General features: G+C 42.1%; 1 protein-coding gene and 1 long non-coding RNA gene across 2 annotated transcripts in view; both read left to right on the top strand.

Annotated features, from left to right (window-relative positions):
• Positions 1-2,585: 2,585 nt before the first annotated feature.
• LOC149365377 (uncharacterized) lies at positions 2,586-4,240 on the top strand. Its single transcript, XR_016291319.1, has 2 exons — positions 2,586-2,880; positions 4,100-4,240. It is a non-coding gene; the product is annotated as an uncharacterized LOC149365377 (long non-coding RNA).
• Positions 4,241-5,075: 835 nt separating this feature from the next.
• LOC149365378 (sodium/iodide cotransporter-like) overlaps positions 5,076-13,380 on the top strand; it is a 34,666-nt gene continuing 26,361 nt past the window's right edge. Inside the window, exon 1 of the mRNA XM_089568540.1 lies at positions 5,076-5,519. Coding sequence (XP_089424666.1) covers positions 5,076-5,519 — 444 coding nt within the window. The remainder of the gene's footprint in view (positions 5,520-13,380) is intronic.

The raw sequence follows: 13,380 nt of genomic DNA on the forward strand, positions 1-13,380 counted from the left end.
TTACCATTGGCAATGAATGCATATTCTCATCTCAGTGCATAGTAATTTGAAGTAGTTTGGAAGGAAACGCTTAAACGCGGCGCAGGAAGTCTTGAGGTTAATAAATAGAGGAGATTAGAACCTCACCTAAACTCTTCGTAACTGCAAAAACTTCGCACGTTTTGAAGAGGAGATCTGTTTCGTTATCAACCGTAAGTATTCCGCATTTATAGTGATGAAAATCTTTTAGTGATGGAGGCCATAGGCAGGAAACCCTGCCCCTATTACGGAGAGCGCTAAAGAGCGGTTTCCTCCCTTGTTACTTCCTTTTAGGGTAATTCATGTTTAGAGCCCAGCGGTGACAACGTACAGCACGACAGGTTTGTCCACAGATGTCACGTTTACCTGCTCTGTCTAGACAAAGCCAGTACTGCTTTTAACTATTGCCTGAATGTAAGAGCTCCCCGTCATAGTAAGGGATTTTCGCAGAAAAGATATGAGGGAACGTAACCGGCCTGGCTAGGCAGGCTTAATTCGCATAGCGGCCTCTAGAGGAGTGCGCTACTAGAAAAAAGTCCATTTTAAAACGCCAATGAAATATCATAGGTAGTACGCTACGAATTTATGTTCGTGGCACGGTTTGTTGCATTGCTTAATGTAACCTCGTGCGTTAACATAAGATAAACTGCAGCTGATTACTGCAGCACAAGCAAGCGGCACTGTTCAGTAAATACTGTGACGTTCAGTAGGTCAACCTCAACATTGCCGTTCGAGGTGCCAGTCAGGTCGCCTGACTTGATCTGCACCTCAAGCCATTATGTTTAGCCTAAGTTCAGCCAACATAATCGGATTAGTGTGTGGCGATATCTAACTTGGTGATGCACTTTAACAGCTTATATTTTAGCCATGTGGATCTTTATGCTACAACGCTTTTAGACTCTTCATTTTTTGCCGGTACTGTTATGTGCACATGATGGTTTTTATAAAATAGCACTTAAGCTGTCGTACTGCAAAAATCACTGGGTTTTTCTGTGATTAGGCGAGGGGTTGTGACGTCATCAGCACCGCTAAATTTGAAAATCTGAGGAATAGAATGCTTAATTACCTTCTATTGAGTCATCATTAAAATTATACTATTATAGCCTCGTTGGCTAGTTTACAGCGCCGAAGCACTAATATATCCACTAGTAAATGACAAGCGTTAAATTTTTTCCAAAAAGCTTTCATTTTCCAAGACCGAAAATTCAAAATATGAATTGCGCGCTTCGCACTTTTAGTAAAATGCAGTACTTTTCTTCTAAAATGTGGCATTCAGTATTGCCACTGTTCCTAACTAAGCAAGTCTCTCGGTACTTTCAAGTGCCTTTTCCAGTGTAAATTCTTGCAGGGCTGCAGGGATTTTAAACTCCTTTAAAACATTAAGCCCCCTTTTTCTCCAATTCATGTGTCCTTACCTTGTAAAAGTGGTTTTTCTCGCAATGTGTACGACCGCAATTCATCTGCTTAGTTGTAGCACTGAAAGCAGATATACTATCCTAAAAAACGTATGGCCCTGCGAACTTCAGCAAACTGCACCGTTTTTAAATTGCATTAAGCGGAACTTCGCGGAGAAAACTTCCTGCATATTAGCCCAAAGTACGCCTTCTTACCAGGAAGCAATACTTCAATACTTTCCAAATTGTTCACAACACTGAAAGTTACACTGTACTGAATATTGTTCAACACGCGCTTCGGCGGGGGCTTTTGCAAAGGTTCATTAATTTTAAAAGTTCTTTACGGTAACTTTGTTCGCGTAGGATTTCTTAGACATAGAAGCATCACAGAAAAATCCGGGACGACATGACGAATGAAGATATGAGCACAAACTGGCGAATGAGGGGTTTCTACCAGCAATGAACTGAACGAAACACACTTGCATACATAGCCACATCTGTAAGCAGTTCAGTAATATTAATTCGAATGCTAAATGGCTCATCCAAACAATCTGCGTCGCCCAAACAATGGCGGTGTTACGAAACGAAACTCGTGATCGGCCGAAACAGTGTGACCTCTTCTAAGGGGAGAAAAAGGAAATGTTAACATGTAACAGTCAGTACTAGTACTTACAATTGTACCAACTACATAGGAATAGCATAGAATTAGAAGAATTGAATTGCCATGGTTTCAAATTTCTGGCACTTGATTTCCTCAATTTCCTTGAAAATTAGCTAACAAGTTCCTTAAAAATTACCGGGGCCACTTAAGTTTTTTTTTTTAACTTTTAAGTGCCCCCTAGTGACTACACGACAGATCAGTGTCGCCAGAAAGAAGAACCACGGAAAGCAAAACGGTTGGCAAACCTTAACCGCTGTAAAGAACGAAAAACTCGAAAAACGTGACTTTCGAAACAGCTAAGATATCAAATGACATTCCCTAGAATAAAGTAGCATAAGTTTTGTCCGAAGTGCAGCAGCGACGGTGGTGATCGGACGCCCCCTTATCTGCTTTGTTTTCGTCTTACGGATTTCAGCGACGAACCCTGCTGCGCTGGCCTCAAGACAGCTCTAAGTGTGACGTCACAGACTTCTGCGCCACCGCGCTTCTTCCATAGAGAAAGATATTGGTAAAGAGCGGACACTCGGCGAAATCTGGCCCCAGGAAATGACGCGCAATCCTCCTCCTCCACTAGATAATCTTCCAACTCCAGGATGGCGCCACCAGTCTCTAAACGCGCGCGCGCGCGCGGGCGGGTAGCCGGCGCGGCGGCTCAGACCCATCCAAGTGGCAGACAACGGAGCATCGTGGGGGCTGTTTCGTGCGCGTGAAAGCGTGCGGCGTATTTGTTCGTGCGTGCAGACCGCAATTTTTTTCGTCTCTCTTGCCCTTCGACGCAGAACTCCTCCTGTTTATGACGGCGGCAAGGTGAGAAATGTTTATTTGTGGAAGTACGCTGTATTGCATGCAATTTAGGCGGCCGCGCCGGCCGCCGTTGCCTGTCTGCAGTTCGTGAAGCGGCGCGCTCGCTCTGTGGCCAGCCGGCTGTTGTTCACGGCATTCTTGCAGTTTGTGACAACGTCAAGGAAGGAATGTTTTGTTTTTTTGCAAAAGTACGCTACATTTCAAGCACTTTATGCAAAATTACGCTGCATTTCGAGCACTCTAGCTTAGTACGCCGGCGCAGTTGTGAAGGGCGCGCGCACGCTGTGTCATGCTACGCCGTGGCGGGAGCGGCGGGAGGAATGATGCTGCATGATGCAGCCTCGCCGGTCGGCGCGTAGAAACAAAAAAAAAAACCTGCCCACGGCCTGTGGCCCGACGCGCTGTGCCTAGCGGTTAGTTTTGCTTGGTTTCGCGCTTTCTCGGGACGTCACGTTTTTGTATGGCCCCCGACAATATGTAACTTCTTATGGGTGACATTTGTCGGTGTAAGGTTAAAATGTACTTTTTTGAAAGTGGGCGAACGGCGAAGACGACCGTTCCCGCGCAGCAAGTACGGGACCGTAGTTTTCAAGACTGGTGGAAAAAAAGATGACGCACGAAAAGCTCAAAAACCTTACTCTTGTAGTACGTATGTATGTATGTATGTATGTAGTACGTGTGAAAGAGTCCGTTATCTGCGCTCGTGGAAACGCACATTTCACCCGTGCATTGACAACACAGGAATGCGCTTTTGAAAACCGGCAAAAAAAGGCAACGCGTCGGGCTTTCTAAACTCTAAAGAGCTTGAAAACCAAGAACTGTTGCGCCGATAGTTTAATTTTCTATGCTTCTTAAAACATACGTTGCACCTGTGTATTTCTCAGTGCTCCTAACACATTGTGTACTTCTGGTTCGTAGTCCGTGTTGTGGCCGTCTTTGTACGAAATATTCTCGAACCGCGTACTCTGCTGTCCACCTAGGTTTTAGAAGGTAGACAATAACGTCGGGGAATGTAGAAATGCTTGCAAAAAGCTGATTGGTATCTGCCGTGTAGTACGGTATGTGTATTGTACTTTGCGCAACGACGTTCAGCACGCGAGTTTCGCAAAAACATGTTTACTCCGCTCGTAATTTCGTTCCCTCGCCGCTTTCGCACCTTTTCACTGTTTACAGAGTTACAATATAAGGTGACTGAGAATGACCATACTTGCGAATTTTTCAGGTGATGCCACCCGTCGGCAACACCTGCTGTGTGCCGTGGTGCCGCAACAGGATCAACTTGAGCAGGAGGCCAGGAACCATCTTGCGCATCCCACGGCTTTGTTTATGTTGCACAAAATAAATGTTCTCATTTCACTCAAAACCTGGTGTCTTTTGTGGAGTGCTAATATTTGGCAAAGGCTGTGATGCAGCTGCGTTCATGGCTGGTCAAAAGCACTCGAAATCTATTTAATTATACGCTGCCAACGGCGCAGCGGGGCGCGGCGTATGCTAACATTCAAACCGCGCGCCCCTGAAACCGGAACCGGAAGTCGTCCCAGGCAGCGAGGCGCAGCGCATGCAGCCATTCAAACTGCGCGCGTTGAAACCGAAACCGGATGTTATGAGACTCCGCCCGCTTGGTGCGCTGCAGTCAAATGGGCCGCTGGGCCCTATGGGAGTGTCCGCTCTTTACCAATATCTTTCTCTATGCTTCTTCGGCCAAGCTGTAAACGGGTCACACGAGCAGCAGCGACGGTGGTGATCGGACGCCCCCTTATCTGCTTTGTTTTCGTCTCACTTGGCAGTAGCGACGACGACCTGGGTGCATCACCTCACGCTGTTTCTGCCGTTTTTACGCAGATTGACTGCGAAAGTACAACGAGTGGCTACGGAAGGATCGGCTGAATACACGTGCGCCTACGCCCATCGGAACGACACCCACCGGAACGACGCTCAAGCGGACGATAGCGTTGCGACCAGCAGCGTTTCCTATCGACACCAGAGGCCGTGACGTCACCTGTCTCTTGCTGTAAAAAGAAGCCTACGAGGCTGCCGGCTTTCACTTGGCAGTAGCGACGACGACCTGGGTGCATCACCTCACGCTGTTTCTGCCGTTTTTACGCAGGTTAGTGCAGTGTATGTTGTACGGTGTATTCCTTTTTCATACTCTACCGTCGCTGCTGCCAAGTGACTAGGGCTGTTTTTCCTTCGTAAAGATGTCAAAAGAAATTGCCAAAATCAAAGACGAAATCTACGCGAAGCTCAAAGATGATCTCAGGCAGGAATTTAAAACGGCCCGAGAGGCCTATGAAAGGGACTTGCGTAATGAAATGCGCGATCTGAAGTCTGAGCAGAAAAGCATGACAACGAGTCTTGAGTTTGCTTATGAAGAAATTGAATCACTGAAGAAAAAACTCGATGCGGAAGTAGCAAAGAATGCTAAACTTGCCACAGAAAACCAGGCAACTCTTGAGAGATGTGTGGCTCTTGAAAAGAAAAATGCTGACCTTGAAAAGCAGCTCGTTCACATTGAACAATACTCCAGGAATGCAAACATTGAGATCCAGGGTGTTTCAAAAACAGAAGATGAAAACATCACTGCCATTGTATCAAAAATTGGTGATGTCATCAAAGAACCAATCTCTGCAGACGATATCGAGGTTTGCCATCGGGTTCCGATCCGAAACAGTGACAAAACAAATATAATTGTACAATTTAAGTCTAGAGTGAAACGTGACATCACACTAAAGAAAGGAAAGAAAGCTCGCTTCACCAACCGCGACATTGGACTGGATAATGACAATCCGATATATGTGAATGAGCACTTATGCCCCAGTCTGAAGAAGCTTCTAAGTATGGCAATAAAGCGTAAGAAGGAACACAAATGGAAGTCAGTGTGGACACAAAACGGAAAAATCCTTGCAAGGCAGTCCGATTGTTCTGAGATTGTACCCATTGCCCAAGAAGACGATCTTGCTAAGATATTTTCAGTACCACCTCATAGCCAATCACCCTAAGAAAACAAAAAATTGACAATGGAATATTACAATTTTGTTTTACCTCAAGCAGTTCCCTCTCCCTCTGCATCGTATACTTCAGCTCTGCACATTAATGCACGCTCCGCACCCGGAAAGCATGATAACATATCTTATCTCCTAAGTCAGTTTTCTTTTTCATATAACATAATAATGTTGACCGAGACATGGTATTATGATGAGGGCGACATACTTCATTTTGACAATTATAAGAGTTTTGTCATGAATCGTACTAACCGCAAAGGGGGTGGTGTTGCAATTTATGTTGAACCTACTCGGGATTACGAACTTCTCTCTGAATATTGTATTATTACCCCAGACTATGAAATCCTAACTTTAAAGCAGAACCTTGAACTAATAGCTGTTGTTTACCGCCCTCCACAGGGCAATTTTAGGGAGTTCATGAATTTTTTTGAAAACTTCTTGCAGTTTGTTTCCGATGGCAATTTTACGCTGATTTGTGGCGGTGATTTCAACACAGACGTTTGCAGTGATAGCTCGAATGCACAAGACTTTAACAACACTGTTTATTCAACTGGCTTTATTAACATAATCACATCGCCCACAAGAGTGACGGTTTCTTCTTCCACTTCTCTTGACCTTTTTATTACAAATATTGAAAACACCATTTCTCATGCCGGAACAATCGCGTTTGATATTAGTGATCACTGTCCAATCTTTATGTTCTACTGTAACCGACTTGGGCAGAGAACCTACAGACGAGACATAGTTACAGTTCAGTCCCTCTCTGAAGAGGCTCTCCTTTCTTTCGAAAGAGATATTGGTGCGCAGGACTGGTCAGTTATATATACAATTACTGATGTAAATGAAGCATATTTAAAATTCATGGAACTTTTTGTAAAACTATACACAATGCACTTCCCTTTTAGAACTTTCAAGCCATCGAAAAGAGTTAGGAAACCATGGATCACACCATACCTTCTCGGGATGATTAAAAAGAAGAATAAACTTTTCCATGCTTTCTTACGAACTCGGTTCCTGGCAACGTTAACAGAATTTAAGTCTTATAGAAATAGAGTAAATAAAGAACTTAGGCGCGCAAAAACTGCGTATTATGAACACCTGTTCTTTGATATCGTTAGCAAAAAACCACAAGTTGCATGGAAGGTGATAAATAATGTTTTAGGTCGCCAAAATAAACATGTTATTCCTGACAGAATAGTACACAATAACCGCGAGCTTATTGGTAAAGAACTGGCTGATCATTTCAATAAAGTGTTTGTCGATATTGCCGCAGAAGACAGCTGCCTTCCTCCTGTTCAGCCTACCGACAATAGCCCTGTAGAGAGTTTTGCTCTCCATTTAATAACTGAACATGAAATTTACAGCACATTTATGAATCTAAAGAACAGCAAAGCCCTGGATATAGATAACTTACAGATTACGCCCGTAAAACACGTTTTGCAGCATATCGTCCCGGTACTCGCATACATATTCAACCTTGTTATAGAAAAAGGTGTATTTCCTACTGCCATGAAGAGGTCTAGGGTATCCATCATATATAAAAGCGGGGATAAAAATGATGCGAGAAACTACAGACCAATATCTGTAATACCTGTTTTTTCAAAGGGTTTGGAAAAAATAATATCTGTGCGATTAACCAAGTTTTTGGACACGCGTAACTTGCTCTCAGATAACCAGTTTGGATTTCGAAGGGGACGATCAACCGAATCTGCACTTCTATCACTTAAAGAATTTGTGTTGCAAAATATTGATCAAAAACTCTTTACACTTGGTCTCTTTATTGACTACAGTAAGGCTTTCGATTCTCTTGATCACAACATTTTAATATTTAAGCTCACACATTATGGCATTCGTGGCAAATCTCTTGAATTACTTCGGTCATACTTAAAAAATAGGACTCAGTGTGTTCACCTTGGCAATCATAAATCTTCACCTCTACCAATATTAACTGGTGTACCACAAGGTAGCATCTTGGGCCCATTACTTTTCATCATCTATATAAACGATATTGCCCATATTGACGGGGTGGCTAAATTTATCGTGTACGCAGATGACAGCAGTATTTTGCTATCAGGCAGTGATGTTAATACTCTTATATCAAAGGGTAATAACATTCTTGAAAAATTAATCTTTTGGTCACGATCAAATAAGCTGAAGATCAACCCCTCAAAAACCAAAGCAGTTATTTTTCGCGCTAGAAATAAGTTAGTTAAAATTGAGCAAGATATCCGCTGCGAAGGCCAAATTATTGAGATTGTTGAAGAAATCAAGATACTTGGAATAACATTTAGTTCTCATCTTATGTGGGACTGTCACATAGATAACCTCTGCAAAAAGCTTTCAACAGTTACAGGGGCATTATCACGTTGCCGTTCTTTTCTACCAACAAAAATAAAACTACAAGTCTACAATGCCTTGTTTGCCTCCTACACTAACTATTGCAATCTAGTTTGGTTGACTACATCACAAAGAAATGTCCAGAGGATATACGTACTCCAGAAAAAAAAAATATTCGTAACATCGCCAATATAGACTTCCTGTCGTCAACAGCTGAATATTTTCAGTCCTACAATATAATTAGCATCAAACGTGCTTACGAGTTTCGAGTCCTGCGATCATTTTATTTAGCAATGGATTCTTTCAGGCATTTCCTTAAGTCATTAGCCTCTTTAGAACTCAATAAAAACACTCATACACGGAACACTGATCCATGGTTCATACCTCGTTTCCGCACAAATTATAAAGTGCAAACACTTCAGCATAATCTTCCAGTCATTCTAAATAAATACAAACACATAACTAGGCCTACACTAAAACAGTTACTTGACCAATTCTTGTCCACATAGCTGTACCTTTATTTACAAATTATACCAGATGTGCACAAGTGTACTCATTTTAGCTATAATTATATAATGTAGGTTTCGAGATTGTGTGTATTATGTGCCTTTTCCTATATATATTACCGGTTAACTATTTGATGGATAGTTTGTTTATGCTATTATTTGCTTAGCCTTAATGTCTTTTATTTTTTTGTATGCCACATAATTGTATTTCTAAAACAATATGTGTAAATTTCCTTTGAAGTTATAATCGATACTTCGTTAATACTGTTTTCTGTAAAACTGGTGCCAAGCTCTAAAATGTAATTCTTGTTAATGTATGTTCTTGTTAATGTATATTTTTCTACTCAGCCATTATCCATGTTTGTAGTCATATATTTTGTGTTAAACATATTTTATTCTTCTTTCAATATTCTGCATCATAAGGTCATCACCTACTGCCTCGTTGGTGGTTTTATAGGCCTTTGTCAAGCTGTCAGGAACAGCTTTTTGCCTATGAATCCGCCAGAATCTTTCTGGAAAATAAAATGAATTGAATTGAATTGAAAAGGTGGGTTACCCCTGACTGCCTGCTGCTACAGTGCGCTGCCTTGTTCTGTCCTGAAGGCGGACATTCCAGTGTGCCTACCGACGCTCAGCTCCCGTGAATTACTTGCATCTGCAGATTTCAGCGACGAACCCTGCTGCGCTGGCCTCAAGACAGCTCTAAGTGTGACGTCACAGACTTCTGCGCCACCGCGCTTCTTCGGCCAAGCTGTAAACGGGTCACACGAGCAGCAGCGACGGTGGTGATCGGACGCCCCCTTATCTGCTTTGTTTTCGTCTTACAGGTTGGTAAAAAACCTACTTTTCTACTTGCCATTTTTTTCTTTCACCACCGCTGCTGCTGCCGTGTTGCTCGCTGCCGCCTTGTTTTCTACCGTGCTCTCGGTTGTAGTGTTAGGAGAAAGATTTATCGATTTTAAACCTGTATGTTGCACAAGCTATACCAAGGCTAACATGCCGGAGACATGTCCTTCTTGCGACAAATGTCTTCCAAGTGACGGACTCGCCCTCAAGTGCGCCGAATGTGAGTACACCTACCATCTCGGCAATTGCTCTGGTGTTTCTGCGTCAACATATAAGGGAAAAGGCGAGAAAGGTCGCAAAGCGTGGCGATGTCCAGACTGTCGTAAAACAAACGCAGGAAGCTCTGACACACCCAGCACGCAACCTGACCTTGCTAGCTGTTTAGCCGGAATATGTCAAAAACTTGATGCTCTTGCTGGCCTGCCTGACCAAGTCGATGAAGTGAAGAAGTCTACTGAACTAATGTCAAAAAATACGATGATATACTTGAGCAACAGGTAAAACACGAGAAAGAGATCAGTACCTTAAAGAAACGTGTTAGTGCACTTGAAACCAAAGTCGACGCTGATGATGTTGAGTCGTTGAAAATGACTGTAAACGACCTTGAGTGGCGAAACAGAAAGCTGAACCTTGAGGTGCACGGCATACCGGTGACAAATGATGAGAATCTGATGGAAAAGGTAAATGACGTAGCAAGATCTGTGAATTTGCCAGAGCTCACTTTGAATGATGTTGATGTTGTGCACAGACTTCCTTCAAAGGCAGGAAAGGTGCCCGGGATCATTGTACGGTTTTCAAAGCTCTCAACTCGTGACGTGTGGTTTCAGAAGCGGACAGTTTTAAGAGATGTTCAGTCAGATGTTTCAGTCAGCGAAAACATGACGCGTCAAAGCCGTGAGCTCTTGCGCTATGCAAAGGCTTGGGCAGGTGAAAATGACTACCAGTACGCTTGGCACCGGAATGGGAGAGTGTTCGTCAGAAGGAAACAACATGATCCCGCGATTGTCATCCATTGTGCAGCAGATTTGCACCAGTTATAAAGCCAGTAATTTGCGGTAACACGCGGCACTCTTTTTTCGATGTCTCTTTATACTAATCTTGTTGATCTTTCTGACCTCAGTAGTTCCATTAAGCCTGATAATCCTCATTGTTGCTCTTGTATTCATGTTAATCTCAGATCTGGTCGAAATAAGCAAGAAGAACTTGACTGTTTTTTCAGCGAAGTGGAAGCTCGTTTCAATGTTGTTATGTTTTCAGAAACGTGGTTTACTTGTGAAGGTGACGTCTATGTTATTCCGACGTACAAGTGTTTCTATTTGAACCGATCCATAAGAAGGGGAGGTGGTGTTTCAATGTTAGTTTCAAATCTTATGGAATCAGAAATGCTGCCTGAATTTTGTTGTATTACACCCCATTACGAAGTCCTGGCAGTCAAGTCTGGCACAAGGATATTTTGTGTCTGCTATCGTCCACCGGGTAGCAGTTCTGCTGAGCTCTTTTTATTTCTTGATTCATTCCTAGAATTTGTTAACATCAACCAATATCAGTTAATTTTAGGTGGCGATTTTAACATTGACATGCTGGCCAACAATAACACAACAGTCGAGTTCAATACTTTACTTAACGTTCACTCCTGTGAAAACGTCATCATGTCACCTACACGGATTACGACAGAATCAGAAACACTTTTAGATCTGTTCATAACAAACTTCAAAACAGAAAGCTTGAAATCTGGCACCATCGCTTATGCTCTAAGTGATCACATGCCAATATTCATATCTGCCAATCTCACTCTGAATTCTCAACGACAACCAGACCAAACATCTTTTTATCGAGTTATAAATGATCAGACGTTATGCGAGTTTAAGGAACGCTTATCTATTGTTAACTGGGAACATGTTCTTGAGGAAAGCGACCCTGATGAAGCTTACGAAAAATTTTTAGAGATATTCACTGACATTTATAATGCTTCCTTTCCACTGAAGAAATTCTACCAATCAAAGAAAAGTAAGAAACCATGGGTCGACAAGGACATGTTGCAGTTGATAAAAAAACGAGATAAACTTTATAGACTGTTTTTGCAAAGTAGGTGCCCTGAAGAGCTGAAAACATTCAAAAAATTTAGGAACTTCGTCACAAAGCAACTTCGCGTCGCTAAAAAGCAATATCTTTATAACCGCTTTAATTCAACTGCTGGACAATCTCAAAAAGTTTGGAAGGTTTTAAAATCTATCTTCGCTAATTCTTCCGAACCGACCACAAAAATTATTCATGAAGGGATTGAACTAAAAGGTGCTGATCTAGCAGATGCCTTTAATGACTACTTTCTTTCCTTTGCTGACACATCAAGCGGCGACGTAAATCTGTCCTATATGAGTGCCCGTAATGGTAAAACAATATTTCTAACACCTGTTACAGTAAATGAAGTAATTACAGAATTTTTATCACTTAATAATAGTAAAGCTACAGACGCGTCAGGTTTCCAGATACAGCCCATAAAATTTACCATCGACATTCTTGCACCTTGCCTCGCCCATATCTTCAACCTCTCCTTGGTTTCCGGAGTTTTTCCGCGTCTTATGCAAAGGGCAAAAGTGACAGTAGTGTATAAAAAAGGAAACAAAAATGAAATGGCAAACTATCGCCCGATATCAATCTTACCTGTATTTTCTAAAGGCCTCGAAAAAGTTATTCTTAAACGACTATCCTGCTTCACTGAAAGATATAACATTATCACTAATGCTCAATATGGCTTTCGTAAAAACAGATCGACTGAGTTAGCTCTCCTTGCTCAGAAAGAATTCATACTAAAACATTTTGAGTCAAAAAACATGGTACTTGGATTATTTTTAGATTTTTCAAAGGCGTTTGACCTTGTTAACCACTCTGTGCTGCTTAAAAAATTAGATCACTACGGTATTAGAGGCATAGCCCATATGCTGATTTCCTCATACTTGCGACATAGGTCTCAGTTTGTCAGTATTGCCGGTGAATGCTCCCATTTGAAAGCGGTAGCTTCTGGCGTTCCGCAAGGGAGCATTTTGGGTCCGTTTCTTTTTGTTCTTTATGTCAATGATATTGTTCGCATTGATAGCACTGCTGAGTATATAATTTACGCAGATGACACTAGTCTGTTTTTTTCGGGTACTTCAACTGCTGATCTTGCAAATCGAGCTAATAAAACCTTAAAAGCAATAAATACTTGGACGGTTGATAATCACTTAAGAATTAACGTTAGTAAAACGGCAGCAGTCATGTTTCACCCACGTCACAAACACATTGAACTACCTCTAATTGAATTAAACAATACCAGAATAGAGTTTGTGCAGTCTGTGAAAACTCTGGGCGTTTACTTTGCAGCAGATATGTCATGGAATGACCATATTAATTACGTAGTTCAGAAACTTTCCAGAACAGTTGGTATCATGCGCCGCAATTGCTTTAATTTTCCTATGTCAGTCAACATGTTACTTTACCACTCTTTGTTCTCTTCTATAGCCAACTACGGATGTATGGTGTGGGCAACAACAACAGCTGAAAATATTAACAAACTCACAGTGTTACAAAAACGAATTATACGCATTGCATGTAAAGTGCCATATTTCTTCCACACGGCGAGCCTTTTCCATCGACACAACGTCATACCAATGAAGTCCATCTATAACTATAGGCTGTGCTATAAATATAAACTCGCCATAATGAAAAATGATGACTCCTTACTTACACTGGCTGGGCTAGAGCAAAGCAGAACTGTGTATGATACCCGAGCAGCAGAACCTTGGAATGTTAAGAAATGCCGCACAAACTATGGC

The sequence above is a fragment of the Amblyomma mixtum genome, chromosome 1 (assembly GCF_055824585.1).
Source record: "Amblyomma mixtum isolate Tamu chromosome 1, ASM5582458v1, whole genome shotgun sequence".
In the NCBI taxonomy this organism is placed as follows: Eukaryota; Metazoa; Arthropoda; class Arachnida; order Ixodida; family Ixodidae; genus Amblyomma; species Amblyomma mixtum.